The sequence below is a fragment of the Lagopus muta genome, chromosome 13 (assembly GCF_023343835.1).
Source record: "Lagopus muta isolate bLagMut1 chromosome 13, bLagMut1 primary, whole genome shotgun sequence".
NCBI lineage: Eukaryota > Metazoa > Chordata > Aves > Galliformes > Phasianidae > Lagopus > Lagopus muta.
Window position 1 is genome coordinate 13,852,804 of NC_064445.1, and position 13,577 is coordinate 13,866,380.

At 41.0% G+C, this 13,577-nt stretch overlaps 1 protein-coding gene across 1 annotated transcript in view; it reads left to right on the forward strand.

The window, feature by feature from the left end:
• COL4A6 (collagen type IV alpha 6 chain) overlaps window positions 1–13,577 on the forward strand; it is a 121,022-nt gene that overhangs the window by 68,156 nt on the left and 39,289 nt on the right. The window contains exon 4 of the mRNA XM_048959945.1: window positions 12,780–12,914. Coding sequence (XP_048815902.1) covers window positions 12,780–12,914 — 135 coding nt within the window. The remainder of the gene's footprint in view (window positions 1–12,779; window positions 12,915–13,577) is intronic.

Consider the following 13,577-nt stretch of genomic DNA (forward strand, 5'->3'; position numbering starts at 1 on the left):
GGCAAAGGTAGCCAAAGCTTGGAGCTACCAGTCTTCTGTATGTGAAAGCTGGATAAAAACTGTTCTCATCTGGCATATTGATGTAGATGTGTTTCAATGTCTGCATCAAAATTAAGACCCACTGAAGACTTCTGATTTTTGAAGTGCGAAGTGTTACTTTTTTACATGCAGATTGATGAAAGAAGTGTGTTATCTTTGAAGTGTTTATGATGTTAATTCAGGCGTTATTATCTTGGTTTTATTTTCAGTTTTTTCAGATACGTAACTTGTAAGCATTCTGAAAACAATCAGAAGCAATACCAGCTTTGGTTAGCAGCTAATTTAAAGTAACTGATGAGCAAGCATACCCCCTGTCTTTGGCTTGTTGGTGTGTTTGCTGAGCTGCAGGATGTATTCCTAACCCTTAGACACTTCAGTTCTGGCCAGAAGGCTGAAGGCCATTAGCTGGCTTGCAGTCTGTCAGAGCAGGGAACGGTTTCTTCTTTTCCTTTTAAGAGAGGAGTAGCTGCTGAGCTGCTTTGGAAATAGCGGGCTGGTTATTGTCTGCCTAAAGCTCCCCAGACCTGTGTGCAGGGCAGCACCAGTCAGGTTATCCTGTCATCATACACAGATCGCTGATTATCACACACCAGTGTTTGTGATCTTCTGCAGCGCTGCTTCCTTCTGCCTCTCATCAAGGCCTAATGAGCACAGACCGTGACAGGTAAAATCTTCTTCCAGACCTCAGATGCTCCCATACAAAGAGCCCTGCCTAATCCCTGGCCTAGTGTGTAATTTAGTAATCTGCATGGTCATGAATTCCAGGGATATGTGGGCAGGAAGCGCGGGGCACTGTGGGTAGCGGGGCTGGCCTACAGAGTCATTTAGGTCTTTGTTGTATTGTGTAGCAAGGGATTTTGGGGACAATGAGACCTGTCTGTCAAAGATTAAGCAGACTGGAAGTGTAGTTTATACCAACAAATGAATGAAGCTTTTTGGAGTGTTAATACAGCCACGTAGTTAATGTCCAAGGACTTAAACATACAATTTAAGTGATGACAAGCAACGCTGGAATTAATCATTTATGCTATATACCTTAGCCACTGGGAATTCAAGTAGGTGAAGAGTTCATTTCCGTCCTTATCTTGATCGTTATTAGAAACTTACTAGGAGAAATGAAGAATTCTCTCTTGTTTTTCCCCCTCTCCCTCACTCTCTGACAGCAGTTGAAGTTATTTTTGCTAATTGCAGCTTATTCTCCGTTACTGCTGGGTAAACCAGCCCCTGGCTGCCTGGCGCTCCTTCTTATCAGGCGCTGCACTAAAATTTTGCCTGGACCTGCTCTGCTTAAGCCTCTAGAGATAACTGGAGTCTTGCCAAAGTGTTACGTTTGCAGGTTTACAGCATCTGCTACCCTCCACTCCTGCTTTGGTCAGTGTATTTCCAAGCAACATGTAGATGAGAATTCACAGGCTCCATTTTTTTTTTTTTTTTTTTCCCTTAAAAGTGAATTGTTTGTGTTTGCAAAACTCCCCTTGGCTCTGCTGCATAACAGATCTCTGGGAAGAGTTTTTTTTCCTCTAAATTCCCTATCTTGAATAAGCAAATGGTTCCCATCTGAGTTTTAAATCTCAACTAATATTATCTGTTCAAACAGATAATTTTGTTTTAGTGGAGCAATCTGTGCTGGAAGGCTCTGGGAGGCAAAATACAGGGGAAACTGCTTGCAGAGATTCTATTGTTCTGCCACTGACCCCTTACTGGACAGATCTGTGAATGGCCTACTTTCCTTTCCTGCCTTCTAACTAGAAGCATCCTTAGGGGCTGAATGACCTTAATGGATAATGATAGTTTTTGCTGTGTTTCTTTCTTGTAAACAGCATGCTTAGTAAGTGAGACATGGTCCAGTGATGAAAATCGATGTGCTTTTTTTTCCCCCCCCCCAGAAAAGGCTACTTTATTTACCTTGTTTATGATGTTAATATCAGATCCTGTAGTAAGGCTTAGAGGTAGCTGCATGCAGCATAGATCGGATAGCAGATTCAGACATGGTTTCAGAGTCATGCTGTATTCAGTACTAAGGTTTGGTTGGACTGACGTGAAGACTGAATATCAGATGGGGAAGGTACAGAACAGAAGTAATGCATCAGTATGATCAGAGGGAAAAGGACAAGGCTGTTGTCCTGGAACTTCATTTTATTTGTGCCGATTTATAGGCACACATCTTCTGTGCAACAGCAGAGTTTTATAGAATAGTTAGATGTTCCAGGATAAGAAAAGGGAGCTAAAAAGCAGTGTTCAGATCCTAGTCCAGTGAGGGTTTGGCTATGAATTGGAGAGCAAACTAAGTTAGGAAAGGTTCAGATTTTAAACATAGTTATCTCAGCAACTTACAGAGTTGGTCTCTCAGGAACTTGAGACAAATAAAGAGAAATTCCCAAAGGTGAGATTGGATACAGGCATTTAAACTGGCTTGTAGAGTGCCAGTGTTACTCTTAAGAACCAAGTCTGTGTTGTTCATTTTCTAATGATTCACATTATATTCTGCAGAAAAAGAGAACACATTAATAGTCATCTTTTGTTTAGATACCAAGTTAGTTGCCACCTGAAAAACCATAACTATGTTTAATTATAGATATTAAGATCAATCTGTGCTATTTTAGTTAACACTATGTAGTTTTTGCATTCAACTCATCTCGATATGTTAATTATTACAAAATACAATAAGAAAAATTAACATCGTTCTAATACAGCTTCATTGCTAGCCAGAACATCTGCTGATAAATGAAGGATTGTGCAATGTTTATAAAGATTCTAAGAAGCCAAACGTGAAGATTATTGATAACTTTGCAGCATTTAAACCAAGATATGTTGTTCTGCTTCAGCTGAATTGGTGAAAAAGTTAACAGAAAAACTATAAAAAGTGTGGGAAGTAGGAGAGTGACAGCCACAGTAGAGCTACAGCTGCTAATGAGCAGATCAGTGGGATATTGTGGTACCTCCATTATCATAAATCTCTGGATCCTTCGAGAGGTTGGATCTAGAGTAACTACCATGGAAAACAAATGATCTGTCTCCCTTGAGATGTCATACACTGCAGTACTGTTTTTTGCTTAGATTTTATCTAACCATTTTCTTGTAGTAATGTGTTCAGATAAACTGCAGTCCAATGGCATTTGCACATCAGTTCACCAATACGATTCATTGATAGCCACTTTTATGTAAAAGTGTCAAATCATGAGGGAACCAGTGAGTCTTTGGAGTCAAGGACAAGACTGTATTTGTGTCTGTAACAAAATAAATGTTGCTGAGCTATTCAGATATCGCATTCACATTAAAAAGATTTGCCTTACAAAGAAGATTTTGCAGTTTTGGGAATCTGTGCAAAATAAGCAAATACTTTGAGGTTTCTTTGTTTAGAACTTCCTCAAACCCACGAATGTAGTTTTAAAATGTCAGTTTGATCTGACTTTCCAGCAACCTGGAAGGGGATGAGCCTGGCCCAGAGCTCAACTCCAGAGCTAGGTTGAAAATAGCACAAGGGGAGGAATGTGATTTTGCTTGCCCATAGCATAGTAGAGCAGGACCTTGTCTGTCAGCCCCAGTGTTTAGCAGGGAGTCCAACTGGTGAGCATGAAATAATTGTCTTATGGATTGGTACACTTAACTTCTTTCTAGCTCCTGATGATTAGTAGCTGGTTTCTCTCTAGAAATGTGTGAGATATTAAATCTTTGCCAGAAGTCTTTCATTGTCATTTTTCCAATTGTTCTTGTGAGCCTGCATGTTCTTTTCCATGTGGCCGCCTCTGTAAAATTACTCTTAAATTACTGGTCTCAGATTCAACTTGTAGGAATGTTATTTGCCACAGTTTAAATAGACTGGGAATTTAGTTTAACTGCTGATACAAACCAAAGCTGGGAACAACTTCTCTGTAGCTGAAACTGCAGTGAAGAGTGCCAGTGAGTGAAGTTTCCCTAAGAGGTTTGTGAACTATTTTCTTGCCTCTAGCATGAGGAGGCCCTTTAGGAAACACAGAAGAGTAAGTGAGGTAATGATCACTCGAGCTGTGTAACGTTAAGGACTTTTTGTCTTTCATTACCAGTTTCTTCATCTTCATTCCTTTCTGAACTCATTGGAAGTCATGTTTGGGGAAGTTCCAGCACAAGAGGACAGGCTGTGTTCCCACAGCATGAGGGAAATAGAAAGCTCTTTGTATCATCTGCAGAGCGGAAGGGCCTTCCGTAATTCCTTTTCCATCTCTTCATCCCACTGTATAGTCTCTGCCTCTGGTCCATTCTTATGTTATCTCCTTATCCCTGTGTTACTGGGGGAGCAGGGCATGTCCTGGCTGTGCTTGTGCTTGGTCTTCAATTCCTATACAGAAAGAAGAGCAGAAAGTTCTTAATATATCATTAATGTATAGCAGAAAGCTATTAATAGATTATTAAAAAGCGTGAGCCAGTGGAAAGGTGCTTTTTATTACATACTTACTAGCAACTCCTCATTTCCTTCATTGCTATCAGTCTTTTTTTTTTTTTTTTTTTTAATCCCTTGAGAGTGCTGTAAAGGCTGATGGCAAAGTATTATCTGAGCTCTGCAGTTCTTCCTGCTTCCTTGCTACTGAAAGATTTGAACGACAGCTTTCTTGGTGAATAGGCTGGATTCTTATAGCCAGTGCCTTTGTGGGATACATGAAAGTCAGTGTCACTGTCCCTCAGAGTGACGGTGAGGGTTTCACCCATCTGCTGAGGAGCGCTGGTGCTTGGACAACACTGGTGTGGGCAGTGGCGTGGGCTCCTTGCCCACATCCCTCTGGGGAAGCCCACCTTGTTACAGGCTGTGTATACGGGAGGAACTAGAAAACTGAAATTTGGGTTTGTTGCAAAAGGGAGAGCTGGAGAGGAGCCCAAAGCAAATTAACAGATCTGGGCACAGCAGACCCTTGGGAGATTTGGAGTCTGTGTGGCTTCAGCATGTGGCTGAACCCGTCCTGCCTTTCTACATACAATGTCCCTTTAATAGTCTTAACAGGACCCACACTGGCAAGATTTCACTTGTTCAGTTCGCTGTTCAATACAGCTAATTTTCTACTGACAACATTTTTTTGCAACAATGAATCTTCTGTCGCTTGAATCCCTGAAGAAGGCAGCTTGGAAATGCCAGCCAGAGGGGGAGGTAGCATGAAGTTCATTGTAGCTGTTTGCTGTTCGGGTGAGTAGCTCTTTGGAAAACCATTGGACTCTTCTGGTTTGTTCTGCAGGGTGCTAGGGCCAAGTGGAAGGGAAAAAACACAATATTCCATCTTCTTCTTTTGCCGTGACCTCATAGCAGGTCCTTAGAGAAGCTGTGTAACGGAGGGTGTATCTTGGAGAGATTCAGAAGCTGTGATGTCGTGGGCAGTGCTCCTGATACAACTTGCTAACCAGAGAAATGTAATGTAATGTAGCAGCCCACAATGTCACCATGACTTTAAACTAGTTTTCCCAAAGGGACTTCGCTATCGCTGGGAAGCAACGGCATCTGCAGATCAGTCTGGTTAGAGAAAAAATCTGCAAGCAAAGCCAACAGAGCCGGGGGATCTGAGCCTCTTCCTGTCCTGCCCTATCTCCTGTCGCGGGCACTGACCACCAAGGAGCTGCAGCCATGTTCTCACCAAGAGCTACTTGTTTGTGTTCTTGGGAACAAATGTTTTTTGCCAGCAGGAAGATGGAAAGAGGTCCTAGAGAAGCCCTGTATTTCCTTCCAAAGTAACTAACGTTATTGTATTAAAATTCAGCTCGTGTCTTGTGCTGCTATCAAGAGGTGTAGATAATATTCAGAAGTGCCCTTCCTTCGGTTAAGGGCAGGAAAATGTTATGACAGCTGCTGTCCTAAGTGAATAGGTCGGGGAACTGTAGAGGCTTTCTAAGACATATTTTAGAGATTAGGCACCAAAAGTTGAGGGAGAGGAGATGAACTGAGGTTGCAAAAGACCATAAAATCCCATAAACCATTCAAACCCTTGGCTGCACTGTGCTCTTTTGTTACAGAAGAAATGCTTAGTTCATAAGCAAATTGAAGTCAGCTAGGCCTCGCTTTTTTGCTAAGATTTCATAATTGTGTAACACATCCTTTCAATATAAGCCTACTTTTTGGAATGTTAATGAGCGTCGCATTGTGCCAAAGCTCCAAGAGTTATGGGGAGCAGTTCTTGCCTGCTGCTGCTCACCTTCTGCCTCATGCTTCGTTTCCTCAGTTGCCCTGCCAGGCTTCAGCACGCCTGATTTCAGAGTGGTGCGGTTGTCAGTTCTCATATGCTGCCTACATGAACCGTGCTCTGTTTGTGTAGGAACCTAGCTTTGCCCTTCGAGTTTAAAGCAGAAAAGGCTCACCAAAAAACCCTCTTAGTGTGGCAAGAAGCAAAAAGTTCAAGATAAAAAAACAACAGACCAACGAATCACCTGAACAAGGCTGCCTGGGGCCTCTTGGCTGATTAGCTTAAACAAACAGCGGGTAAGCTGGGGGGCTCGGGGGTGATCACCTCGGATGTGATATCTCTCTCCTATATCTATTGTCCTCAAACCACAGTAACTCTTACAGCTTCTTCTAAAATATGGCTTTCGCTCAGATTTATGCCTTTGGTGGGAGCATTGCCATTCAAGTGTGTAGTATAGTCCCTTAAAGCCAGCTTCAACTCATAACTTCCTAACAACCATTATTCATTTAGTTGATATACAGTGTAAGACACCACCATGCTTTATAAATCTTGCTACCTGTTCCTTATCTTAAAAAGATTAAAAAAAAAAAAAAATTAAAAAAAAAAAAATCCCTACAAATAGTGCCCTTAGGCTCCTGTAGTGCCTCTTTATGATGGTAGGTGCAGGAAGGCTGTTGCCTGGCCTTGGCATTGCTCAGAGAGAAGGTGCAGCCCACGAGCCTGTCTGCTTTTGCATTGTCTGTGTTCTCTGTTGCCTAGAGCCTTTCCATGTGCTCTTACTATCTTATCTCCCCCAGCGATTGCAGTACATCAAAGCAAAAAAGCAATCTGAGCTACAGACTTTTTTCTCTTTCTTTTGACTCCTAGGTTTTCTTTTAAGGAGTTTCTTTAAAGTTTGCGTTGTATAAAATGGAACAATTACTTAGATTTAATGCTGAGTCACTCCTGGCATTGTCCATGGTGGGGGAGAAGGACTACAGTATGTGGTCTCTGTGTGTGCTATAAACAGAAATAGCAAATATGTGGGACTGATTGGATCAACATGTTCCATAATGCTTTTTAACTGGAAATGGAGCATGAAGAGCATACTTTTCAGAGATTTAAATATCCAGTTTAAATAAAGATATGGTTTTTTTTATGTCCAGGCTATATATGCAAGTTGTGTATTTATGTGGTAAACCTTCAGTTGTAACTGTATTTGTTATTAAAGTACGGAATTCAGGAAGCAAGTCATTTATTAGAATCAAAGTGGTTGTTTTCTTGCTTTGTTTTTAAATATAAAAATAGTATATAAGGCCATATATATACACATTTAGTCTGTTTTAGTAGAAATAAGTTCTACTTCCAAGAATACTTGTTATCACATGAACTAAAATTGAAATTATTTTGAGAAACAGCTTGCTGTTGCTCATTACTATGTTAAAAGATTACTCCTGGGATGACAGCCTTGGCACTCTGCAGTGTAATGTGCCAAGCTCTGTTTGCAGAAACAGAAAACTTCCATAATCAGTGATGAAACTAAAGAATTCCACACGGTACAGGAGTAACATTTATTTTCTCTCAAAAATAAAAAAAATAGTAAAAAAAATAGTAAAAAAAAATCTGACCAACAAAGGGGGGGGGGTATCAAAGAGAAAGACTGCAAGATTTTTGGGAAGATACTGAATGAAATAAGATTGCTGCACAGGGTATTTTTCTTGTCCTTATTTCTTTGTGTGTGATAAAAGAAGCTGTGTAGAACAGCAAGCTGTATGCTAGAATTACAGAAGCTATCCTGAACAAGAGTTTCCTGAGTTTGTAGAAGACTTTGGACAATAATTCTTTAAAAGTACAAAGCATTTTTCGGTAGGGAAAATAATTACTTATAGTGGAATGCAGGAATGACACTAACCTGTAATTTGGGAAAATATTGAAGGGTTTTTCATCAGTAATTATTGTTATTTCAGTAGAGCTGAGAGGCCCCAGATGAGAGCAGGGCTACTTGTGCTAGGTGCTGTGTGTCAGGCTGGGGGTAACCACTGGTGCAGAGGGGAAGGGTGGAAATGGAGGCCTACAAAGAAGGACTGGTTGACCCAAGGGTCATGCCACTAAGAGGCCCCTACGTGCAAATGGACACTGCCTTGCTGTGATATGTCACTTGCAGTCACTTCACCTGAGCTTGGTGTGTTGGTTGTGCGTAATGCAGCATCCCTGGATAGGGTAAGTGGCTGTGGCTTAAAGGGGGAAGGAATGACCTGTGTGAACATACTTTGTGAAGGACTTCTATCTGTATAATGTGGGAGTCAGCATACATAGATCTTCCTTCAGAGTTTTAAGCTGGGCTCTGCCCCTTGTACTGAGGATATAAGAACATGCATTTCTAATTCCATAAAGAGTAATGGTTGGTTCTTTGGTTTACCTCAGTGTAATCAGCTGAGTAATAAATGCTTTAGACTACAAACTGTGTACTTGTGAAGTAAATCTTTGTCTCTAACACATTGTATTTGGAGGAAATGATGGGTGAAGAAGAAAAAGAGTAAATAAGACCCTTTTAAAAACTGTGGTCACTGAATTCTACTTGAAAAGAAGGAGCTTGGGATTTTGTACAACTTAATGTCGTGCTAGAATGGAAGTCAAAAGCCATGTTACAGAAGACATCCTTAATCTATCTGATAGATTTGTGCATTAGCTTGGGAAAGCATGAACATCTTTAAAGTCAGTGGCTTTTTATGTACACAGATCTTTATTTTACTTAAAATAATAACAATGTTTTTTCTTCGACACATGGAGTTCTTGAAACACTGATTGAAGCTGGTCTGCCCAACTTGATGAGTAGCATTCTGTTTGGTTAGTAATCAACTTGTCCAGCTTTCTGAGTTTCAGCACCCTTTTTTGCTGATGAGCCACTGAATTAATGTCTGGTATGGAGGGAGGCTAGCAGATCTGCCCCCCAGGTAGGCAGGTACTTGTATTATTTTTTTGTCCCTGAAATATGAGACTTGTTTGGTGGTTCTGTACCTCTGCTACCTGTATTCCATTGCACAGTGAAAGATGGAACAGATCTGCACTTGATTCTCCAAGCTAACAGAGGCACTGGGGGGAAAAAAAAGAAAAAAAAAAAAGAATGTTTGGAATTTGCAGTGCTATGTGTGAAGCTCTGCTGTAGTGGGCGAAAATTTATGTGGGGTATTAGAGCTGGCAAAATGGGAAGGGACAACGGAGAAACTGTGATGTATTCATTGGTGCAGCAGCGGATTCCTTAGAGACTCCCTTATTCCTCACCCAACTGGCCTTTCCTTATGGCACCTGGGGGAGGCAATGGATTGCAGGATGAAGGGAAGAAGACACCTCCTGTAGAGCTTTTTCCGTCTTCAAAGATGCTGTGATCAAAATGTTTTGCAGTCATTTTGTTTCACCTCCCTCTGCAGGGTGGTGATGCAGAAGCAATGGGTGCTTCCTTTCCCCAGCCATTTTTCCACTTTGTTGTGGAGCAACATCCTGGGTCTGAGACATCTCTGTAGTTTGAATGGTTACAATGGCAAAGTACGTAGCAGAGAAGCATGTAATGCATGTTGAACTTGTGGCACAGAATTCTGAAATTATCTATGGAGAGGCCACAAATGTGTCTTGATACAATGCCATTTTTATTTATTCATCAGCAACATATTCATTACAGAGGAACTGACATCATAATTTGGTGCTGTTCGGGTACTAAAAGCCTGATACACAAACGTGTTGGAGAATTCATGTCATGTGTTTCAAATATATGAAATTCTAGTGGGCATTTATGGAAAGATTCACAAACTGCAGTAATTTCATAGGCTTATAAATAGTAATTTCATAGTAATTTCAAGTCGTTGCTTGGTGTTACTAAATTTCTAAAATTTTCCATTAAAAAAAGCCACACACACCAAAACAATACCATTTTCTTCAGTTCCTAATGGGTTTTCTACAGGCCACTGGACTATGTGTACATATGTGACCAAAAATGGAGGGTTTTGTTGATTCCCTGGTGTTTCTTTTCGATACAGCTCACATTTGGTGATTAATCTTGTCCTCACTGCAAAGAGCTGTTTGTTCTTTTTATCCCTGGGCTAAGTGAGAAGTAAGAGCAACCCTGGTGCCAAAGCACAGTAAAGGTGAGGCACTTACCACAGTGTAAACTCACTGAAGTCACTGAACCTTGTGAGTTTACTTTGTGGGAAAACCTGAGTCTTTGTTGTGCTTTTCTCCTGGCATTGCTCCTGCATAGCACAGCGTCTGCTCTTCACAACGCTTTTGTCTTGGGACAGTTCATGGGAGTGCTGCTGAGTGATGAAAAGCACGGCTTCTTTAGCAGCAAAGTCCTTTGTTTCAGCATATAAAATATGATTTCCATCCGCACGGACTTCAAAAGAAACAGTAGGAATTCTTGAGAGCCTGATTATCATGGCATAATCACATTATCAGAGAGATTAGAAGCACTTTACTGTGTCTTTGTGGTTTGTGGTGCTCTGAGGCACTGGACAGAATCTTCAAGCACTGTTAAAATCTCTTGCATGGTACCAAAAGAGACCTTTTAACCTGTGGATGCTGACACCACTCAGAACATGCTTCTTTTTGCTGTCAGCTCCAGAGCTGCACACATGCAGAACATAGTTTCTTATCCTTTCTGTCTCCTCTGGATATATTTGTCTCAGTCATCTGCAGCAGTGCAAAACAAAAACCTCCTAAAATTCTCATAGCTATCACTTCCAGTCATTGTGGAACAGTGTCATTAAACAGGTAAACTAATTAAATACAGGTGTTTACAATTCCAGTGGTTGAGGAATTCTGTGTATTTTCCTTAGAGACCTTGATGGGTGCTGTTGCCCTCAAGGCTGGTGGCTGTCCTGCTCAGTACAGGTATCTGCACAGCTGTGTTGCCTTGAGGTGAGCTGTGCTCAGCCCATGTCTTGTAAGGGAAGCATCGCCCACAAGGCTCTGAATAGCTTGGAAGCTTAAAGCTGAGACCAACAGCATGAGCAAAGCATGTGATTTTCACAGCGTGTTCCTTGTTTTGTGTGGTTGCTAAGGACCACTGAAGAGTTGGAGATTAATGCTACGATCGCTTGGTCCCAATATAAAGGATTCCATTGATAATTATCCCAAAGTGAAAAAAGTTATAAGTAATCAACTGAAAAGCCTATTCAGATGGGAGCCTGTGCCCCTAGAAGCTCACAGTATGCATAGTGTGTGTGCAGAAAAGGTATGAAATGTGGAACAGCTGTACTTGACCTCTGTTAAAGACTGAGATGAAACAATCACAACAGGGAGCGATGTGAGGGAACTGCTAAAGCTTATAAGAAAACTGCTCTGAGAGTGATGGAACATGGGGTGTTATGTTTTAGCCTAAATGGGCATAAAAATGATCCTGCAAAAAGAATTTAAAAGATCTATCATGGATTCTTTCATTTCATTTGATTGTTAACATGTAAAAATCCATTTTTAAACTAGTAGCAAAGTCTTCTACCTGCCAAGGCATGGAGTGAAGACTTTGTATGTCTCCAGCTGAGATTATTAAAACCATTGCAGCAGGGAGCTGCATTCCTTTTGCTGTTCTAAGAAGTAAGGGAAATAGAATAAAAATACAATGCCATGGACGTGGACACTAGAGAACTGAAAGCAGGATGCCTTTTCTTTTAAACTTCTTTCTCCGTTCTGTATCTTTTAATGTCAGGCTTGATTCTTTACATGGATAACTTTATGTAATTCACTCCATCCCTTGCTAGAAAGCATTGTCCTAAACTGCCAATTTCTACCAGTACTGTGGGCTCTTAGAATCTGTTGATCCATTTCAGATTCTCTCAAAATGAACTGAGCAGTGTAAAAATGTTAACACAGAACTCCATGGTAAGTATTCAGCTGTCAAGTGGTAGGTTCTGAGGCTAAGAAAAAACCAGAGCGCCTACAGCATTATTTCGACAGCACTGTTTTGCTAAATAACCAAGCACCAGACTGCTCTGCACATCTGCAGTGGTAGAACAATAGGAGCTCGTCAGTCACGGATGAGTCTCTGCAGTTTTAGAAAATGTTGCCCTCTTCAGGCAATGGTTTGGCATTGCACCTTCTTCTGTTGGAAGGTCGAGATACACACCCTGACTGGAAGGCAATCAGTGTGGAATATAAGCTAACTCACTGTGGAGTTTTAGTCTTGAGCCAACCATGGTACTAGTCTCAAATAATCCGGTGTGTTTTCTGACTGCATGTGACCCTCTCGCTTCTTGCATCTTGTTTTGTCTTCTATTGTACTTGAACTAAAGCATGAACAAAAAGCTTTTTGTATTTTGCATCTTGGAAAAAGAGTCTGCAAATTTCCTGAGCAGTAGTCAGCTTCATCTCAAAACACTGTTGTTTTACCACATTTCTACAGCACTATGGGTACTATTAAATCTTCCAGGAATAAAAGGGAGGTTTCTGTTACTCGTTATCTAATTATCATTTATCTGGAATAGATCTGAAAACAATCTTTATCTGAAAATGTGAGGGGAAAACTTTAGTCCTAACTAACCTAGCAGATATCAAGTTATGTTAAAGATTAAGCTGGCTGAAGCAAATGGAAGTTTATAAACATGGTGTATTGACTTATTTTTTGTTGTATTTTAGGGTCGGCCAGGACCAATTGGGGTTCAAGGACCAATAGGTGCTCCTGGATTTACTGGTCCAGAGGGTTTGCCAGGAGCAAAAGGTGAGAGAGGAGCAGTGGGCCCCCCTGGACCAGCTGGGCACAAAGGCAACAAGGTAGGTTCAACAATGAATTTTCTTTTTTTTCCACCTGCAATAGATCTGTTGTCTTGTTTAATCTGTGTTTGAATATATAAGGAACATCTTGGACTGTCTGCCAAAGGACAAGGGTATTGCATCAGTACTTTCTGAGAATCCCCTGCTTTTATTTTGAAGTGAAAACACAGGTTCCAAAGCTGTTGAGCATTATAGCCATCCTGGTAGGTGAACCATAGCTAGAAGCACATTGCTTTTGCCAGTAGTTTCTCACTTCACCTGCCCAGAGATGGATGGATATCGTTTGTGCTACATTCAGAGAGATCTGGAGCTGGTTCCTATATAGAAGATACCGAGCTGATATCTGAAAAAGGGAATGGATATTGAGTGGAACCTGCAACTCAGTTTTGCAGGTGAAAACATATTTATAACAGAAGTAATATTATGAACTGCCATATTAAATAGTATAACCCAACATAAAGCATAGGTGTCAGTGAAGGGAATGTGCATGATTGGGCACAGTAGCAAATGTACCTTAGTGCCCTGAGGGTTTGTTCTGCTGTTTCTTCTTAGGAAGTAGCAAAGCGGGTGTTCAGACCAGGCAGGAGAGTCAGTGGAAGTATGAGCAAATACTTTCACTGATGTAGAGTGGATACATGAAGGTAGTTTACCTTAAGGAAAGTT